Here is a 21,946-nt window from a genome sequence, read left to right on the forward strand (position 1 = left end):
GAAATATTATTTCATTCCAACTGTGGTGGGAGTCAGTGATTGTAGGGTTCTCAGAAAGATTCTGAAAAGCCCTTGAATATTAAGGGATTGAGGCTGCAATTTTCTGACTCTGTGAAATGTGAGAGGGGTGGAAGAAATAGCTTTTTTTTGAGACTCTAAAAGTTTTTGAACTTTCAAAGAGAGATTGAACTCAACCCGAAATAGTTCCCACTGAAAAACAAAATAATGTAGTATTGAATTTTAGCTCCAAGTATAAGATAAATCTTGGCAAGTCTATTCCAATAAAAATAAATGATTGCATAGATAAATGGGAGAGAAGGGAAAAAAATCTTTCTTACGGAATAATTCCTGATAGCAGTATATGGATACTTTCCTCTCTAGGAGGTGAGGTTCAATCCCTCCTTCACCTGGAGTGTGGGCTGAATTGAGCGACTTCCATCAGAAGAAGAGAGTACAGAAAGAGAAAAAATAGGAACTTTGCAGTATGGAAATTTGGCAAACATGACTTTACCCAAGGGATCAAGGTCAATATCACCAGTGATTGGTCATGCTTTTACCAGGTACCTGTGAGAAGAAGCCAGGATTAAAGCACTCCATCTCTGTAACTTTCTTCCCCCCTAACCCTTAATTCTGTGAGAAAAATATTAGAACCAAATCTGGGATATCCAAAGAACTTAGCTACAGTACCATAATTCTTAATGCTGTTGCAGTCGAGGAAAAATAAAAAGGAAAAAAGAAACTATCACACATCACAAAAGATACATACGGATAACATGAAGACGCAAATGCTGTATAGGGTCCTGAACAGGAACCTGGAATAGAAAGATATTAGCTGAAACACTAGTGAATCTGCCTCAAGTCTAGGGTTTAGTTAATTCCAAGGGACTAAGGTATAGTTATGACAAATGTACCTTGATTATGTAAGATATGGACTTAGGGGGACATGGGCTGAAGGGCGTTTGGAACTTTCTGTATTCATCCCCCCCCCCCTCTCTCATCAAGGATTGAACCCAGGGTTGCTTAACCATTGAGTCACATCCTCAGCCCCCACCCCTCATTTTATTTTTACTTTGAGACAGGGTCTTGCTAAGTTGCTTAGGGCCTAGCTAACTTGCTGAGGCTGATCTTGAACTTGGGATCCTCCTGCCTTAACCACCCTGCTTTCATCTGTTTTGTGTCTCAAATTATCCGAAACAAACGTTTTATCAAAAGCAACAAAAACAAAAGTTTAAGAACTTCGGGTGCAAATAGAAACTTCTTGAAATGCAGCAGTACATGTCCCTCTTCAGCACGTACCTCGATTGAGAGGCGCGCGGGGCAGGTGTCCGTCCCTGTGCCAGGGCCAAACAAGTCAGAGGCGCTGCCCCAGCCGAGGCTCCTCCCCGGAGCCGCAGGGGCGCCGGACTCTGCCCTGGACGCACCCTGCGGGGGCGGAGCCGAATCTGCGGACAACCTCGGCAACAGCACAGCCCTAGGGAGCAGACCCTGGCCTCAGCACCCGGCCAGAGAGCCCAGGGGAGAATCAGAGGGGTCCCTGCACTGACTGAGAGCCTCCAAGGTAGGCGAGCCCTGGAGACCTGCGGGCAGCGCGCGCCAGGTGGGTGGGTGTCCGGGTGCCCTTGGAGCGGGTGTCTCCAGCGGAGCTCGGTGCACCAAGGACATTTCCTGGAAAAGGGTCTTAGTGAAGAGAAAAGCTTCACCAAGCTAAACCTCTGTTCTGAGCCTGGGCGAGAAGTTTCTTTGCCCCAGAGAAGAGAAAGAGTTGCCTTTCCCCAACAAAGGAACCACTCTCTCCTTAGCCTGGCGCACACCTGATGATTTATTTAGTTTGTTGTTATCCATTTCCTCTGTCATAGGTCCCCGCGATTTCTGTCTGCTAATTTCAGGAGCGGTGGAGAAAAACTCTCTGGAAAACCGTGCCCTGTATTCCAGCGTGGCAGTCACTGCGTCCTCAGTTTGTAACCGCCAAGAGGAATGAGGATGGTGGTCTGGCCCCTCATTCATTCCTTTCTCGCAGCTGCCAGCGCAGCAAGGGGGCAGACCCCTGCTTGACAGTTTGGTACAGTTTCTGTTGAGGAGGCATCTTAGATATTTTTTAATTTCATATTGCAGAGCCCTAAGCAGCACTGCAAAGAAACAGTGTTACTTTTCCAAGAGTAGTACAGGACAATGCAAATGTCGTTTTGAGATTGGGTGGTGCCATAGTTGTGAATTTTCAGCTTTTTTTTTTTTTTCCAAAAGAAAGAAGAAAAAAAGCCAATGGAATATAAACCTCAGAACATGCAACCAGCCCTGAGCATAACCCAAGTTGATCACCATTATATTAAGGTCGTTTTATTTGAGGAATCAAACCTCTCTTCCTTTTTCGGTGTATAAAGAGTAGGTGAGGTGTCAAACACAAAAGGGAGTTATTCTGCATTTGCAACAGAGGAAAGATAAGCTGAGGTCTGTTTTTACCTAGTGCCATTAAATATTCAGCTCTATGGAAAGACTGGTTTACCGGAAATTTGAGCTGGGCTGGATTGTCAGGGGCCCTAGCACACACAATTGGATCTGTTGTAAAGGTTGTTTCCCTCTCCCTCACAATTTGAGAGTGAAGCTCCCTAACAGGGAGGAATTTGTGCCTAAGGCAGTTAAGATCCTGTTCTATTTATGGAATGAATGAAAACAGGTCCTACTTCCTGGGACCCAAGCAAACTTGATAAGTTTCTTACTCTTCCTTACTTACAAAATAAATTAATACCTTGTCCCAACTAAAAAGGGACTTTTGAAATGAATACTGAAGCTATTTCCTGAATTACTAATGGGAATGTTATTTATTAGGCTAGTTATTTACAATGTGCTCAGCAGTGAACTTGAATTCTAATTTAAAGTTTGGCCTAAACTAAAAAATGTGAGCTAGATTTGGTAAAAGATGAAAAATGAGAGGTATATTTATTTGGGATAATGACTGAAAAGGGAAAAAATGGAGTTTTAAGGGAATTCAAGAGTCTTGTAAAATTGTAGTTTTGAACTGAGATATTCACATCAAATTTGTACGATCATTTATAGATTGAACATTTTATAATGGCAAAATTTTACTATGGATTTAATAGCATGTTTAAATGAATTTACCTTTTATTAAGCACAAAAACAGCCATCCACATGGGTTTGGGAAACAAGTGTATATGGGGATATATGTGCATATATTCAGTTTTAGAAAATATTTGTATTTGTTGCATCCATGATTTTGTGGATAAATACTGGCCTTGTTCGCACATTCATTGGGCCAGTATTTATTGAGCACCTTTTATACAGGTTACTGTATTCTGTGTTGGAGCGCAAGGGGACATAGTACTATCTTATTATACAACATTGGGGTCCTGAGGGGCACCCCAAGATCACAGATTAGGAACCACATCAATAACCATCAGTTTTGATAGTGACTAAATGTAGATTGGTTTCCAATGCCATACTCTCTTACACTGATTTAAATCATCAATTCTAAAAAATTATAAAGAAGCTTTCATATTATTCTGTTCAGTGATATCTCTCTCTCTCTCTCTCTCTTTCTCTCTCTCTCTTTCAGATTGGGGAAGAATTTAGGAATCATGTGTTCTAGTTTTAATATTATTAAATATTGAAGTATTAAACCTAAAATAGCTAAATATGGATTTCATACACATTAAATGGAAACTAAACTTGTATTGTGAATGTCAATCATCTAGGTGAAAAATAGCTTAAAATGGAGAAAATAATTTTTCCTTTAAATTAAAAAAAAATGTGACTACAATTATATTTATCCCAGAGGGGGAAAAAGTCACTTTATTCCAGTTATACTTACTTTTTATTATTTTTTAAAAAAACTACTTTGTTGGAAGTGTAATTTACATAACCATAAAATACATTCAAGGGTCCAGTTCAATGATTTTTAGTAAATTTACATGATCATATAAATATCACCACAGTCCAATGTTAGATCATTTCATCATTCCCCCAAATCCCTGTTGTCTGTCTGTGGTCCCTCATCTCCACCCCTCACCCTGGGCAACTACTTTTCTACTTTCTCTATTTAGATTTACCTTTTCTGGACATACCATGCAAATGAAGTCATGTAACAAATGCTCTTTAGCATCTGTCTTCTTTCATATAGAATAAAGTTTTTGAGGCTCTTTCAGGTGGTAGCATATATCTGCACTTGGTTTCTTTTTATTGCTAACCAGTATTCATTCAATTTGATGACTGTACCATACTTTGTTAAACAGTTGGTGGCTATTTCTGCAATTTTTTAAAATAGTAAGACAGATATATTGGTCTGGCTTCCATAGAAGCATAATTTGAAAATAATTGACATGAGCCTTTTTCTTATTAGATGTTTTGATTCTCCTTCATGATTTAAAATATTAACACCAAGAGTTAAACACCTAAGTTCCTTTTAAGCAAGTGAGCTTTCCTATGTGGAACTATTTAGAGAACCAAATAAGACCTTCTTAATGTTGATTTTTGGTGTGCTTCTTTAAGGAGTCAGGAATCTTGAACAGCAGTTCCCAGTTTAAATTTTTTTCTTATACTCCCCTTTTATCCTGCCTTGTGCTACCATGGCAGGTACATGGGGCAGGGGGTGGACAGGTCATGCTTGACAACGTATACTTAGAGATATTTCTCTATTTGAGTAGCAACCCTTCTCTAAAAATCTGGCAGTTTTTGTGAATCAAAAGAAGAAAAGACAGTGTCTTTCTGAATGCCTTTCAGTTACTACTCAAATTGAAAGTTCATATCAGGGGAAAATAGAACATTAAAATAAATAGCTTGAAGTTTATTTTATTGGTAACTTAGAAACAAGAGATTTTCTTAAACATCTAAAATCTGAAAATAAGACAGCCTAGTAGGTCAAATAATATGGCTTTCCAAAGCTAAATGTGTTCCTGTGGAATTCTGTTTTCGATTGAAATGTCCAAACAACTTCCTCCAATTCTCAGGTGAAGTCAGAAGTTTAGTGATCAATCTCAGTTGGTAGCAATACCCCCATCCTTAGGAAGGATTTTAAGAATTCTAAAACTGATACATTTTTCTTGCCTCATAGTGACAACTTTATTTGAAATATCTCCTAAGAAGTCTATTCCATTTTCAGGAATCCACCTTCACCCTTCTTACTTTCACGTGCTTCAGGCATCCAGGTGGAAACATTCACCATGCTGTGTGGGTGCTCCAGGAGGACAAAGGCTTGATGGTCCCAGCACTGTGAGCACCTCTGATGATTATGATGGGTTCCCTAGGTCGTGACCATCTGGTATCATCCGGGACAGGCAGCTGCCTCTCAGCCTTGTATCTTTCTGGATTTTAGTAGGAGGCTGCTCTCTGATAAGGTAGACATCTTCATGGCACAGAAGGGTGAGCAGAGAGTGACCAAAAGGAGGTTCCAGGGATTGAATAGACTTTCTACTCCTGGACCCCATTGCCCACATGCAAATGGACAAAGATGGAGGATAAAAACATGTTGTGCATCTAAAAAAATTGTTAGGAAAGGGATAAATGGACAAGAGAAGGAATCTCTCATTTGTGTTTAGATTTAATTCTTGTTGCAGTGTTCAGGTCTTTCTATCTTCCTTCCTTCCTTCCTTCCTTCCTTCCTTCCTTCCTTCTTTCCTTCCTTCCTTCCTTCCTTTCTTTCTTTCGATTGAACTCAGGGGCACTTGACCACTATGCCATATCCCCAACCCAATTTTGTATTTTATTCACAGACAGGGTCTCATTGAGTTGCTTAGTGCCTCAACATTGCTGAGGCTGGTTTTGAACTGGTGATCCTCAGCCTCCCAAGCCGCTGGGATTACAGGTGTGTGCCACTGCATCCTACTTCTTGTATTTCTTATATATTCTATATATTTCCTTCCACTCCTTCACCTTAGTAAATAGTGCTCATCATTAATTTCCTTGCAATGTCTAAAAGACTTTTGTGTCTGTTGTTACATTAGATATCAGCTGTTACTATCTTGAGCTTCAACAGTTCAACCTACCTACCTACTGACCTACCTACCACCTCTCTACTAATTTGTCAGAGTTCACTTGGCTGCTCACTAACAGTTCTGAGTTCATTGCTGTTTCTTGTCATTTACACTTTTTTTTGGTTAATATTTAAATGAAGGAAAGCAAATTCAGTTCATTGTGACTTCCAGTTCTCCTAAAATCAGGGAGAGCCCTTGGATTTAAAAATCTCAATTGTTTCTTACTTTTTCTGGGGTACTATGTGTTATCATGAAAATAAAGGTTTTATATGCTAAATCTTTTTTTCCCCCTGTATAGTATTATTTTGTAAGTTTTAGCATATGGAACCACCATCACCATCAAGATATGAAGAGTTACTTTATTCCCCCTCCCAGATCCTCTATCTCTCTCTTCTCCCATTTCTAGTTCCAAGCAGCCACAGATCTGTTTCTACTTCCTATAGTTTTGACTTTTGTAGAATGTCATACAAATGGAAGCATAGAGCATGTTCTTTGAGCACAGCTATATTCAGTCAGCACGGTACATTGGAGATTCATCTATGTTCTTGTGAGTATCAGTTAACTTCTGGGTTAGCTTTCTATCACTTTAACAAATACCTTAGATACCTCTTGTATGAGAGAATAGGTTTGGTTTGGCTCTCAGTTCTGGAGGCTTCATTCCATGATCAACTGGCCCTATGGCTTTGGGCCCTGTGGTGAGGTAGCATGTCATGGCAGAAGTATGTGGCTGAGCACAGCCACTCACCCCATGATTGGGGAGTGAAAGAAAGAAGAAGGGTCCTGGGTCCTGCCTGAATCCCCTTCAAGGGCACCCCCACTGATGGGAGAACTCCTATTTGGCCCTACCTCTGAAACATGCCTCTACCTCCCAGTTGTTCCTTGCTGGGGACCATGCCTTTACTACGGACCTTTAGGGACCCTCCAGACCTGAACTATAGTGATTGATTTTGTTGCTGACTAGTACTCGCCTTGAATTGTTTCCAGTGTTGATGATTAAGAACATTAGTGTTCAGGTTCTGTGGAGCATACTTTTTAATTTTATTGGGTAGATGGATAGAAATGGGATTTCTGGATTATACAGTTTAACTGTATAGGAAGCTGTCAACCCGTTGTCCATAGTGGCTGTGTGTTTTGCATTTCCATCAGCCATAGACAGGAGCCCAGCGTGCTCACCAGTACTTGGTATTACCTCCACCCGCCATGGCTCATCTTAAAATGAAGTAAATTATGTTGTAGCTGAAATGCTCTGGGATGAGGCTAGAAACCTATAGATATTTTGTAAATGTCTGAGCTATTGACTCTTAGAAGCTTTTGTAAAGCCACATAATTTTCCAAAAGCACACCATGTACAGGTTACAGGTCCCTGTGGTCTACGTCACTGGCATCTGCTTCTTTTCGTATTTTCTTGACTGATGAGTCCTAACTGGCTTTTGGTTTGATTTGTTAGTTGGGTGATTTGTTAAATGGGTGACAGAGGAAAAAATGAGGGGACAAATGAGCTTAGGTGTTGCCACTTTCAAATTGAAATCCTATAAGTGAACGTCCTGTGGTTGTGAATATAAACATAATTATTTAATATTCACTCAACATGCATCATGGCAGATACTCTGTGAAGTCCTTTGAATGCCTTGTCTCATTTGATGGCCACATAATTCCATGAGGAGGTACACATTCTCACATGAATTTTCAGATGAAGAAGCTGAAGTCCGGAGACTTTAAATAGTTGTGTAAGGCGGCCATGGGTAAGAAAGTGAAGTAGTCTTCTGGACCCTACTGACGGCATCCAATCCCTTTGTTTTTAAGCCACAAAGCCTTATTGCCTGTGTTCCTAGAGTAAATCTACTGGTACAACAATATCTGCTCAGGTTCCTGAAGGACACACCGGGAACCTCACATCAGGAGTTCCTTGACTGTGACTTAGAAACTCACTTTGAAACACCTTGAGTCCTATCTCAGGCCCAAGAAGCAAGGCTTAAAAATTTATTCAGAATACTGCCCAGGCACAGTGGTAAGATGGAAAGAGCTAGCTGACTCCAGGCCAGAGTCAGCCAGGCCTGGGGTTAGGATGCCGTGACCATCGTGACTAGCTGGCTGTCTTTGCTCAATCTTGCTGAGCCTCATTTCCTCGTCTGTAAATACCACTCCTGACCTCTCTGTGCTGCTGAGACAGGTGACATACTCTACACATTCTGGGCACTCCACAGATCCTGGTCTCTCTCATACCCTCCTTCCTGAATGAGAGGGGCTCATATGATTTGTACCTCTTTGTAACCTAGTTGTTGAGCTGGCCCTGGCTGACACCTTCAGCTGTTTCATAGTTTGAAATCAGACTGTATGGCCTGGTTCAGTACAAAGACATTTGGACCTGAGGTCAGTCTGTCTGAGTTCAGGTGATGATGAAAAAATTGTATCATTCCTCTTTGCTTCGGTTGCACTTATTTCATGCTGAGGACCATGCCTATAAGGGAGTATTGTAATGATTGATTGTGACTATATATGGGAAATAATTCTTTGGTAAGTGGTACAGCACTTTGTTAACAGTATGTATTTGTACATAGTATTTGCACTAATATTTAAATCATTTTCCCTATAAAATAAATAGCCATATTTCATGTCTAAGAGTTTTCTATAGGAGTAAATTTATGTGTATGTACCAATGAGTGAGTAGCACGTGGTCGAATGAAGCTAATTCTACTGAAGAATGAATTACCTCCACAAAGACTGGCAGACAGAAGTGGGGTTCAGTGCAAACAGGCCCCTCTTTGGTGTAGTGTGTATTATTTCCAGGTAAGCTGCTCAGTCATCTGAGATGGAGCCAGCTGACACTGGATGTCACCATTGTGCTGTGTAACATAGCTGTGGCACAGGTGAGCTGCTAAAGATTCAGGACAAGGCCATTCTCTCTGAGGACTTGAAGGGATGCTAGCTCCCCTACTCATAACCTAATAAAGATCCAGTGGTGCTTCAGTTGTAACCTGCTTTACAGCTCCTGATCTCTAAGCTCTGTATGATAGATGTCAAGAGCAAAGCAATAGTATTGTTAGCTCAGAGCTGAGAAACTAAAAACCAAAACCCAGAGATGGCACTAAAACCAATCAGAGCTCCTGACTGCAAACCAGAGTAGCTGACTAATGACATGGCAGATAAAGAATTGACCGGAAGGTATGTGGTGTAGCTCCCCGAATTGATGGGAAAGTTAGGAAACCAGCTTTGGAAGGTGGGAGGCTCTGGTGTGCTTATCATCCCACTGCGAGATCAGGCAGCAGGAAAAGAGGTTAGGGTACCTCTGGCGTCACCATTGGTCACTGATTGCCACCGCTGGTGCTCTTGCCACGGGCCACAAAGCACCACTCTGTGTTAGAGTCTTCCCTTCCCTGAATGAGAACTGGGTTTTCATGGCCTCCAGTGTCACCAAGCCAGATGGCTAGTCCTCAAGTCACACCTCCAGGGACAGCACTCGGCTTGTTGAGTCTTGGTGTTGTAGCTAACTATGCTCTAACTCCAGGCAGTGGGGACAAATGAGCAAGGGACACTTGCTGCAAGACTCATGCAGATGGTGGTTCTGGTATCTGGGAAGGAGATAGATCGCCAAACACAGGGGCCACCTAGAGAAGAGAGCTGGGGTGCCCTTGGGTACTCAGGGGGTGTTACTGTCCTTGCTGGGCTCACGGTGAAGCATCTGAGGGCTGCATCTTGCCTGCCTTTCAGCTCTTGGGGACCCACGCCAAGCAGGGCTGTATTAATGTGGCTAAGGAGGTGACTCCTCGGGCAAATTGGACATCTCAACACATTTCAATCTACTCAAAGGAAAACAAGAAAAATCTCTGCAACATTAAAAGAAAAAGAAGAGACAGTGGTAGGCTGCGCCACGCACCGTGGTGGTCTTCTGAGAGCGCGACTGTGAGGGAACTTCAGCCTCTGCTCCTGCTTCTGCCCTTTGCCTGGGGTCCTTGCCAGGTGGCCACCCAGCCTGCAGACATTCTTTCAGTCCAGTCCTCCCCAGTGTCAGTCCCTCACGGCGAATCCCAAACAGCATCTCCTTTCATTCTGTTCCTCTGATCTGCTTTACTCATGCCACTGCCACCGCCTCCCATATTGACTTATTCGTGTCCTGTCTGCTCCCCTCTGTCCTGAAAGTCCCCTGGAAACCAGGCCTTTGGCTCAACCCTGGTAGCCACAGTCCCTAACCCAGTGGTATTCAAAAAATGTTTACTATAGGAAAGAATGAGTCAAGGGTTAGGCCAAGAAAGGAAACGCCCTTGTGGTAGTTTCAAGACAATAAACAGTGCTGCGCTGGTTTCCCAGGCTGCTCTCCCTTGAAAATGCAGGAAGGGTCCACCTGGCTACAGCATCTCCTCCTCTTTCCTTAGCTAATTACATCTACAATGAGCCTGTTTCCAAGTCAGGTCACATTCTGAGATAGCAGGGGTTAGGACATCAACATGTGCATTTGGAGGGGGGGCCACTATTTCAACCTGTAACAAAGCCTTCTACGGATTTATTATGGAATTCTTTAGCTATTCTCAGTTCATCCAACGCTGCAGTGGGTTTGGTTATATTGCTCGGTGTCCAGTAACGTGCTGATTTATCACACAGACTACAATTCACAGTAATGTATGTGCTTTGTAAGTTGTAAACTATTCATCAGACGCTAGCATCGTTGGTTGGGATGTTGACAAATTATTGATGCATTAGCAATAAAGAATCAGTATCATGGATTTGCTGGTCTTAAAATCCCCCAAAGCAAATTTTTCTTTATAGCCCATCTCAGTGTAGAGACTATTTAAAATATTACCTGTTTTTCTTCCCTACAGGGAAGAAAAACTGCTTGTCAACGTTAATTATGGATAATGGTCTCATATTTTATTTACTCATTTGACAAACATGTGCAGATCATTTATTATGTATTATATATGCTAAGTGCTTGACAAATATTAACTCACAAACAACCCCATGTTGATTATTATTGTTAATAATTAATATTATCTGAATTTTACTGTTAATGAGACTGAAGCACAGAGAGGTTAAGGAACTTACCCAAGTGACACAGCTATTGGGTAGCAGAATGAGGCCATGAAACTGGGCAGGCTGCCTATAAACCTTTTAGATGTTGAATTTTCTTTCTTCCCAGAAAGCCTTGTGGAAAAATTCAGTATATGATGGACAAAGCCGAGCTGCCTTGGTTGAAGTTAAGGGAACAGAGTCCTATTCTCCTTAGCAACCCTCTCCTCCCTGGGAGTCCCTTTGAAAAGCCTTCATCTAGGAAAGCACCCCCCTTGGCATGTTGCCGCTCATAAGCCGCCTCAATCCATTCTAGCATAAAACAAATAAAGTCTTTCCTCACTTTAATTAACTGATTGTGTTTTATTTTGAAAATTTTATCTGCCTAATCTACTTCTGGCTGAAATAAAATGCTAACATGGATTTTCCCCAGGATGGTAATGCCATATGGCGATTTGGACTTTGCTGGCTCATGTTCCCCCTTGAGTTTCTTTTAACAAAGCAGAGACTGTGGGCACAAAAGTTTTCTCAACCAAAGAGAGAAATGGAGTTTAACTTCGTATGGATATAGCTGGGTGGAAAGCTTTGTGACCAAAGAGGTGTGAACGGCCTCCTCTGTTATGGGCCGATTGTCTTTTGTGATGATCAATAGCATAAAAGAAGAATTGCAGCAATATTGATATTTACTAACCTTTGAGGACCTTTACCATCAGACATTAAATTAACAACCCATGTTCACAACCCTAGGTGTTTTCCTCTATGTTACAGATGTGGAAGTTAAGGCTGAGGTCGTAGGCGACCCTTTTAACCAGTGAGTGGAAAAGGTGGTATTTTTGAGAAATATCAGGCAGCAAGGAGCAGAATTCTTTGATATTAACAATAAAAGGAATGGGTGAGAGTATCTTTGTGTATACATGGCGTTTGGCCCAAGATGAAGTCCAATTATGAAGATTGGGAATGTAGCCGGATCCTTTCTACAGAGAGATGGTGCTCCATGATGAAGTACCTCTGCTCATTTGTCAATGTTCACAATGCATAACTGACAAAAAGAAAAATGAAAGCAAATCAGTCAAGTGAGATTATAGATCCAGGGAGATTGAAGTGGAGGAAAACCTTGATCCAGGCCAGATAATTTCTAGTTCTCCCATCTTGCTTCCACCCCCTGCTATTCCCAGGGTCAGCACACTTTTCCTGGAAAGGACTAGATAGTGACTATTTCAGATTTGGCTTGCCATGAAAGTCCTCTGTTGCACATACTCATCCCCAAATGCAAAACCAAAGCAGCATGGCCCAAATGCAAACCAATGCAGGGTTGCCTTAGAACAAACCTTCACTTGTGGATATGAAGTTTGATCTTCATATAATTTCCACGTGTCTTGAATGTAAGTCTTTTGAATTTTTAGTTTGAGTCATTAAAAATGTAAGAACCACTCACAGCTCACAGACTACCCAAGCAGGTAGGGGCTAGTTTGGGGGTCTCAGATATGGTTTACCGATCCCTACCCTGGCCTGACCACCCTCCCTTTGGTTTCTGAGCACATTGCTTATTGTCTCTAAGATTTTGAGATTTAAATGTTGTTTCAGACCCAGTCTTGAATCCTGGACTGGAGAGGACTGAGTCAGAGAAGCATTTCCACTTGTGGTCTTTGCAAGCCGACCTGCAGAGCCACTGCTGTCCACTCAGCTTCAGCCAAAGCAAATTGAAGCCCTGGGGGCTGTCTAAGAGGATTTATAATAAAATGGAAAATGCTTGGCATGCATTGTCAATTTCTTTGAAGATTAGAGGATAAATGCAGGGCTTTCTGGTATCCCCAGGGGCTATCTTATTTCAAAGTGATATAGGCCAATGTGAAAATTCTTTGTCTTTTAGTAGCAGAGGTATTGCTGGATTTTAAACATCTTGCTGTGTGTTGGTTGTTGTTGTTTCTCTCTAGGGAAGCCAGACTTAATGGGGTGGAAACACCCCTGAACTTAGTCTCAAAAAGTCCAACGTTTGACTTTTAGCTCCGCTGGATTTACTGTATCTTGGGTAAGTTAACATTACTGTGGGAATCTTGATTTCTTTATCCAGAAAATGGGTTTAATAATTCTATTTTGCAGCACTTTTTATTACAGTTTATTTTTTAGTTCCTTATTATTTTTTGTAGAAATGTAAAGCAAAACCAAAATAGAGTATAATGAGCCCCATTTGCCCACCATCCAGCATCAACAATTACCTATATTTTGTTTAACTTCTTTCATCTCTATTCCAACACCATTTTTCCTCCCTGCTATTTATTTATTTAGTTGTTGATGGACCTTTATTTTATTTCTTTATTTATATGTGGTGCTGGGAATCGAACGCAGTGCTTCACACATACAAGGCAAGATCCACGCACAGTTCATAGGTTGCATTTGGTCATGTGTCTCTTAGGACTCTTAATTCATGGCAATTTTTGGTTAAGATTGATGCATAAGGCCTCTCAGGTTAATGTATCCTCATTGAACTTCCACCTCACGATCTTAGTTGGTCAATGGTTTTTGCTCAGATCCATTATTTCACAGAGGGCTGAAAGTGGTGGGTTTCCCTCAGTCCTTGTGGACTCATTAGAAACCTTTCCCTCAACAACTACCATGAAATACAGTTCATAGAGTAAAGACAAGACAAATGCTGGTTCCTTTCCCTTCCTGTTTTCCCCTCCCTCACTCCCTTTTTTCTCGTTTCTCCCCTCCTTCCCTCCTCTAGGTTGTAATATAGTGGTGTTTATTCCACTGAGTTAAGCCTTAGTGAATTCCAAGGTGGGCAACGAGGCTGCTGCTGATGGGTTTTCACCTGTCATTATAAACTTAGGGATTTAGGATTCTGATGTTTCCCTCCAGCATGGTCATTGCTCCTCAGGATGGCTTTTGTGTCTTATTCAAGTAATATTTTATCAAATTTTTGCTTGCTGGATGATGTACTATCTCAGACTTACTTGATGCATTTCTTGCCCTCAACCTGGATCAACCAAGATGCTGGAGGTTTTTTTTAGCAATTTAAGACACAAAAGGAGCAGAGGATGGCCACCAGGGTGCTAATTGCTACTGCTTCTAGGATTTTCAGTGAATAGAGGTAGAATGTATATTTTTTAAGGAAAAAAAATCATTGCTTTATACTCATAATTCTAGGTGACATTGTAAGATTTTTACTTAACATTTCTGGTTCTATGAGCTATTTTTTCTGTTATGACAAAAAAATCTTGACTTTTAATGATATTAACTCATTTACTTACTGTTTTTTTTTCTATAGTATGCACTGAAGCTTGCCTGAACACACACACACACACACACACACACACACACAGTTTCAAAGTAGCAATACCAAACTTTCCACTAACTCTACTAACATTATTATTGATGAATATAGTTTAAGATTTTTTAAATCATTCTTTTTGTTCTTAGAACAAATATAGCACACCAAAGATCACTTGAATCACTTGAAATAATTTTTGAATCACTTGAAATAATTCTATGCCATCAACTTTATATGTAGATATAGTCATTTTATCATTTTGTTTTTATTTTGTATGATTGCCTTTTCTTTTTTAAATTCTGTTTTACAGTTATTGAAAATATTTATATGGCCCTATGTCAAAATTATAAGACATAGATTTTCCTTTTCCATTCCCATTTCCCACCTTCTCATAGAAAGTAGGATCCTATATATTTCTTTCAGTACCATATCTTTAATTGGACAAGATATACTAGAGGTAACTGCATGATAAATTAGATTAATTTAACCAATCAATCTCTGTGGGCATTTTTTTTAAATCCAGTCATTCACTATTACAAATAGTTTTTATAAATACACTTTATAAACTATATATAAAGATATATGCAAACACAACATGGTTTTGCTTAATTCTATTATTAATTCTACAGAAATTCCTTAAGCACTAACAACAGGCTACAAAATAAAGATGAATAACACATGTCCCCTATTCTTGATTAATAATAATTCTAAGATGATGCTAAAGAAAAAGAAATTTCATATTTTCCTCTTTCAGATTTTTTTCAAAAATTTTAATTATGTTTGCTTTGGATGATATTTCTTCCATATTCAATTTTAATGGATATCTACAGATTCTAAGGACTCATCATTTTTGCCAACTTTTTTTAAAAATGTTTTTATTAGTCGCTCAAAACATTACAATGATCTTGACATTTCATACATTTGATTCAAATGGGGTATGAATTCTTATTTTTACACGTGTACAGATTGCATTGCCTACTTTTGACTACAGTGAACTCCTCCTGTAAGTATGTGAATCATATGACCATCTAATTGGGAAAGTATGTTTTTCTCAGCTCATTTATGTTTTCTTAAAGCCAGAATTCACAATGACCACAATAACAGTGACCACAGAAGTTCCCCCAAAGAAAAAGATGGAGGATTCTGCCTTGTATGAATCTACGTCAGCTCACATTATTGAAGAGACTGAATATGTGAAAAAGGTATTTGGGTGCTGGCAGTCACCTGCGCCTGATTTTTTTTTTAGGATAAATTCTAGTATGGTTGGTGGGCTTGGATTTTCCCTTTCCATGGAAAGTATAAAAGAAACAGATCTAGCCTGGCAAAGGACAGTCTTGGCAGCTGAAATGTGAACACACGGTTAGTGATTTCTCTTGAGGATATGAACCTGATCCGACACTTGGAGTAAAATGATTTTCTTTCCCCAGTAAAATTGAGTAATGGGCCAGGAGGATTCAGAACACCTATCAGCACTTAATTTGCCCCGTGCTGTTCTCTGCTGGATTTCCTACTGTTTTATAACCTTTCCCAGTGGTTTCATGAGTGCTGGTACTGTGTTCCCAAGTAGATGTTTATGTTTCCCGCTGAGTGTCTTTCTCTTTACCTGGCTCCTCTCCACACTTCAGGGCAGCTACTGCTAATGACTACACGTCATTAAAAAATGTGAGGTCTTACAAGAATCCAGGATGATGAGGGCTAACGAAAGAGATATTTGTATTAATCATTTCTTAGAGCAGATGGATGAACTCCGATATGGATAGTTCATAACTTGTTTAGATCAACTAATTCAATTATCTTTGAGTATCTTGCCATTTCGTAGGTCATCACGACATGGGGCTCATATTTCATACATAAATTTATATGAATTCCTTTTTGTGATTATTCTGTAGTAATTACTTAATAGCAATTATTTTGTAGTAATTACTGGGTAGTGATTATTTTGTAGTAATGACGGAATAGTAATTATTTTGTAGTGATTACTAATTTAGTAATTGTTTTGTAGTGATTACTAATTTAGTAATTGTTTTATAGTAATTACCAAACAGTAAATTAGTACTAAATTACTATATAGATAAAATAGAACCAAATAGATAGTATTAAGTGCTAATTACTGAATAAGTATTTTGTAGTATAATATTAATTTAGCTTATCAGGTTCTGAGTTTGTCTGAAAAAGATATTTAAGAGCCAAACGTTTATTTTCAGCAATCTAAATCATTTCAGCCTAAATTCAAGTTAAGGTGATAGCCACTGTATAAATCTGACATCAGCATATGTATGTTACTTTCTAGAAAAATCAGGTATTCTATAGCTTGCATAGATTTTTTTAAGAGTATTTGGCATTAAATGCATTTGCAAAAAATATATTTTTTTCTCCCTCTAGATTCGAACTACTCTGGAAAAGATCAGAAGTCAAATGTTTAAAGACGAAGTAAGACATAACAGTAGGAATCACAAACGAGAGGCAAAGGTAATAAATTTATCAAAATTTACTACTTGCATTCTTTCAGAAGATTAGCAAAAAGCCATATTGACCTTACTTAAGTAAATTTTCTGGTAATTATTTTTCTTTGAAGCTTTGAAGGAGGAGTGATAAATATTTCATGTGTATCTAAAGATGTTAATGGCCAAATGTGTAGAATCTTTGCCCACATGTGACATTAATCAGATCACACTGGAATAGCCAGGCCTTGTTGGAATACTTTAATGGGAGATAACTTACCTGATTTGCATGGGAAAATGTTGGCACAGGAAGGAAACCTAGCAGCATTTCTCTATGACAGACTAAGATATAAGTTTATGGGCTCACCTGGGCTGTATCAATGGACACACAGTTAAAGATGTTAGGCTTGGGTTAGTGAGGATCTTTCAAGCCACACCAACTTAATGTACCTAAGGTGGAACAATTTGCACTTAGCTTTATCTGAATTGTGCCCGGCTAACCACATCTAAGCAAGTGTACGTCATCACTGTCACCCACTAACAAAATGGCCACAGAGTACACCATCAGAGCAGAGGGTGTGATGTGTAAATATAAACCCCTTCCTCATCCTCAGCCTTCCAAGCTGATACGGTTAGCCCCAATTATTTTCTTAAATCAAGGGCTCTGAAAGTGGGGCACATGGGGGAATGTATGTTTGGGGATGATGGGGAATATCAAAATCAGTTTTGGCCACGTTGAGTTGGCTGGTCTTCAAGGAGCAAGACAGCTGGACACCTGATTCTGCAGTTGAGGGTAGCAGTCTGGGCTCTAGGTCCAGGTTACAGGATAGAGATTTGGGGCACTATTGGCGATACTTAAAGTTCTAAAACTGGAAGAGATTCCCAGGCAAGTGATCATAGATAGACAATCTGAGGACTGTGTCTTGAGCTTCCCGATGTTTAGGTGTCAGGAAGAGGAACCATGATGGGAGGCTGAGACAAGAAGCTGGCGAAGGAGCAGGAAGAACAGCATTGGAAATGGAGTCACTAAGGGCAAGTGAGGAAACGATTTCAGAAAGTTGGCGGGATCGTTCTGTCTACTGTTGTCTATGGTCAAGGAAATTGAGGACTGCCCATTGTAAATAGCAACATGGAGTTGTTGGCGGTTTGTTGGAAGTAGCTTCTTATGATATGACATGTGCTGCCATATCAAATGCACAAGCTGAGTAGACCCACTGAGTACCAAAATATCAGCTACCTGGCCCTGCAGGGATTGCTTGGTTATAGTGCCGGGTCCTGCTGCTCCGAGTGTGGCTCAGTCTCAGTGGCAGTAGCATCACCAGGAGCTTTTTAGATAGGCAGCCAACACCCCAGGCTTCCTGAATTGGGACCTGCATCTTTAACCAGATCCCGCACCAAGTCATTCTTCTCAAACATTAAAGTTTGAAAAACACTGATCTATGTCCTTTGTAGCCATCCTTTAATGCCAATAATCTACCTTCTACGGGAGTTTTCTGTCAAATATTCAATAGCAAATTTAAAAACAAAATAATTCCTACTCTGGATATGGACAGTGAGGGAACACACTAGGGTCGGGACCCTAAGAGTCAAATCTGGCAGAGTTCTGGTGAGGGACGGTGTTATCTTTCTGCATCTTTCTGCACTGTATTCTTTTGGGGTTTTAGTTTTGCAAAAGCAGTCAGCATATGTAGTGGAAAGAAGAAAGGCTTAGTTGCGAAGCAAGCTTACATTCTAGTTCTGGTGGTGGTAGTTATTTTATGCATAACTCTTGTTAAACTCTCATCTTCAATTTCCTCCTATGTAAGAAGATCATAGTGTCTTCTATCATTTTGAGTATTCAGACAATGACAATGGAATACACAGTAGTATTAGTAGGTGCTTAGCAAATTGAGTATCTGTATAATATATATTTTTTTCCATCTGCCTTGAAATAAGTTTAAAGAGCACAGGATGGATATCAAGAAGTTGTACTGGGAGTTCTCTCACTTGCTATGTAAAGTTGGGTTCTGGTCCTTGGTTTTTGGAAAATTGATGTGCTAAGTTGGAAGTTTACTATTTTCTTTCCACCTCCAGATGTTTAAGAATCCAGATGGTATTTATGCTCCAAGTGTAGTTTCAGTGAGCTACAGTTACATAGAATTATAATGGCCGTGGTACTCCATTCTGATGTCCCTGATTGGAAATTTAATATGAGATCTAAGTTAATTACAGTGAAACATTGTTGAACGTTGAATATTACGTATCATACCTATTAGGTCCAATTATATTAGTGTGTAATGCAGTGCAACCAAAATATATTTATGCCATGACTTAGATAAGAAATTTGGTCTGTGGATATTCTTTATCTCCTAAGATGCATTTAACAGTATGTTTGAAACTATAAGCGATATAAAAGGAAAAAGACATGTAGTCCTACCTCATTTATTGTAAGAATCTGTTCAAATTTGAGCAAATGTAGAGGCCAGCCTAGTGTGGTAGCACACGCCTATGATCAATCCCAGCAACTTGGGATGCTGCTCTGAGAGTGGCATTACAAATTTGAACTCAGCCTCAGCAACTCAGTGAGGCCCTCCGCAACTAAGTGAGACACAGTCTCAAGATATAAAATAAAAAACACTGAGAATGTGGCTCAGTGGCAAAGTGCCCCTGGGTTCAATCTCCTGTACAAAAAGCAAAATAAATAAATACATAAATAAATAAAGTTGAGGCCAGCTGGTTTGGTCTGTGTAATGCTGAATGATAACTATTGTTGTCCGAGTTCATGAGGAAAGGAGTGGCCAGCTCAGTGATTCCATGTTGTCCATTTCAGCCCTGTGGAAACTTTCAAAATGGCTCCGACTCTGAAGTGGACCCCTCTTGTTGCAGCTTGGATTTGCTCATGGAAAAACTGAGAGGAAAAGACCTGCAGCTCTTAGAAGTGAACAAGGAGAATGAAGTATTGAAAATCAAGGTCTGACCATTAGGGGAAATTTCCAATCTCACATTTTGAGCCTTGGAGCTGACAGGTGGTCAGCATCTGTTGTTTTGTGCAAGCTGAGTGACACCCACACACATCCACAGGCCCACACGGGTGCTCACGTGTGTACAGAAGCATTTCACAAATTAGGTCTCAACTTGGTTTACTGTTATTAGTGAAGAGATCTTACAGAAGTTCAATGGGTATAAAGTTTCAGTTATGAAAGTTGAGTAAATCCTAAAGGCTTGCTTTAGAGATGGAGCTTATAGTTAACAATGCTGTACTGTGCACTTCCAAATTCAAGAGGCTAAGTCTCAAGCTAAGTTTCTTTCCACAATAAATTTAAAAAGCATCTGCATATTTAATAAACATTAATTATAGCATTCATAGATGCCTCACTATTGGTTTCACTGATCCATTATTGAATGCTTTATGTTTTCTTTGAGGGGCCTTATTTTCTATTCAGTCCTACAGTGAATATCTTAGTAGATAATCTTTGCAGCCATCTTTATTTCCCTATTTAAAGCTTTGAAAGATTCACAATCCTGAAATTTTTGTTGCCCACCTACTTCAAGCTTGTCCCACTTCTATTTCAGGAAGCTACCATGCATGCACCTAAAGCTCTGTTTCGGCTTGGCCAGGACAGATATGCCTCCATGCACTGACCCACTAAACAAGGGGTTTCTTATTTTACGTTTTTCTTTACCAAATAACAGTGTCTTTTCTCCCATCCATTGTCTATGGGGCTGCAAATGGCAGAGTCAGAGTCTCTGTTTTTAATTGCCCATCAACATGTTCTGCCTCTCACCCTTTTAACTGGAAATGTCAAAACATGCAGCGTGACCTTTTTCCCTAGCTGGAAGCCTCCAGAGAAGCAGGAGCAGCAGCTCTGAGAAATGTGGCCCAGAAATTATTTGAAAACTACCAAGCACAGTCTGAAGACGTGAGAAAGAAGCACGAGGACAGTAAACAATTACTCCAGGTACCAACTACCAGCTGGTCCATGGGAGCCAGTCTAGTCCCTCTTTCTGGAGGAGTTAGATGTGGAACAAGCCAGAGCCGGTGATGTGGCAAGGGCAGAGACGAGGCAGAAGAGCGGTCTTTTGTGCCGATTGCCCCAGCCCTGCTGAGCCCACACCAGATATGGCCGAGCTGCTAGGGTTTCGGGCCAGATAAATGGATTAAAGATCACTTGGGTCTTAGAATACATTCTTCTGATTAGGGAAAAAACAAACATAAATTGTGTGTGCGTACAAATATATTTAAAGATATAAAAATAAATGTGCACACATGCAAACTCACGCACAGTTTTTTGTTTGCTTTTATTTTAAATCAGAGTTATGTGTGTTAGGACTGATAAACGTCTGAAAAATGTTCTAGGATTGGAGGAGAGAATGTGTGTGTGAGTGTGTGTGTGTGTGTGTACTGAAACTCAGAATATAAAACACAGGATGAGGTGCCTGGGTCTCTACCTGGTCTGGCCTTAGGTATAAGGTCCCCTTGGGAGCACAGTAGGAAATTCACTGCTTAGGTCATGCTCCTCCTGCTTCAGGCTATGATGATGACAGCTACAAACTCGCCTGTGTGCGGGGTCGGGTGAAGAATATAAGCAAATGAAATGGCCTGGCTGGCTTGTGCCCCTGCAAGGGGTCCACTGGAGCAGTGGGACCTGCAGACAGGTCATGCATGTCCCTGTGATGGGACATCAGCCTTACCCCAAGCAGCCTGGCAGGAATGCCCGCCTGGATTTTTCAAGGGCAGACAGATGCTTTTATTTTTACTGAGAAATCTCAAGTTCTGCAACAGAGATCTATGATCATGTCAGGTAGAGGTCAAGTTGAAACACTCCCAAGTGTGGCCTATAGGAGGCCAAGCAGAGACTTTTCTTCTGGGGTCTTTCCCCTCCTGCAGCACGCCTGGGAAAAAACCCAGACACGTTGGGGATAATTATTCTGCTTTTATGACACTTCCTGATTTAGAAAGAAACACCTTCAATTGAACATATAAGCTTTTATTTTTTATTCTAGATAATTTTTGTTGAGAAACAGTTAAATATTTTGCTTTTCTTAAATCAGCATGTGTCTTTCTCATACCATTTTGGGAGGCGGGCTCTATGGTGACAAATGTCAACATTCTAGGGATCATATTTATATATTATTATTCTCTACTGATTTAGTATTGCATTCATCGGGATTATTTCAAAGAAAACACTGAAATCAAAAGAATAGTTCTAAACAAGTGTGAGCTATTCATTTCTGTGGCTAGTTAGAAAATTCTAGAGGGACATGTTATGTGT

The 21,946-nt window shown here is 40.2% G+C and overlaps 1 protein-coding gene across 1 annotated transcript in view; it reads left to right on the forward strand.

The window, feature by feature from the left end:
* Nucleotides 1-1,522: 1,522 nt before the first annotated feature.
* The window catches only part of Ccdc68 (coiled-coil domain containing 68), a 45,208-nt gene continuing 24,784 nt past the window's right edge, over nt 1,523-21,946 (forward strand). The window contains exons 1-5 of the mRNA XM_077792341.1: nt 1,523-1,558; nt 15,334-15,455; nt 16,636-16,722; nt 19,504-19,644; nt 20,507-20,632. Of these exons, the coding sequence (XP_077648467.1) occupies nt 15,342-15,455; nt 16,636-16,722; nt 19,504-19,644; nt 20,507-20,632 (468 nt within the window). The 5' untranslated portion in view covers nt 1,523-1,558; nt 15,334-15,341. The remainder of the gene's footprint in view (nt 1,559-15,333; nt 15,456-16,635; nt 16,723-19,503; nt 19,645-20,506; nt 20,633-21,946) is intronic.

This window comes from Urocitellus parryii, chromosome 13 (assembly GCF_045843805.1).
Source record: "Urocitellus parryii isolate mUroPar1 chromosome 13, mUroPar1.hap1, whole genome shotgun sequence".
Classification (NCBI taxonomy): domain Eukaryota; kingdom Metazoa; phylum Chordata; class Mammalia; order Rodentia; family Sciuridae; genus Urocitellus; species Urocitellus parryii.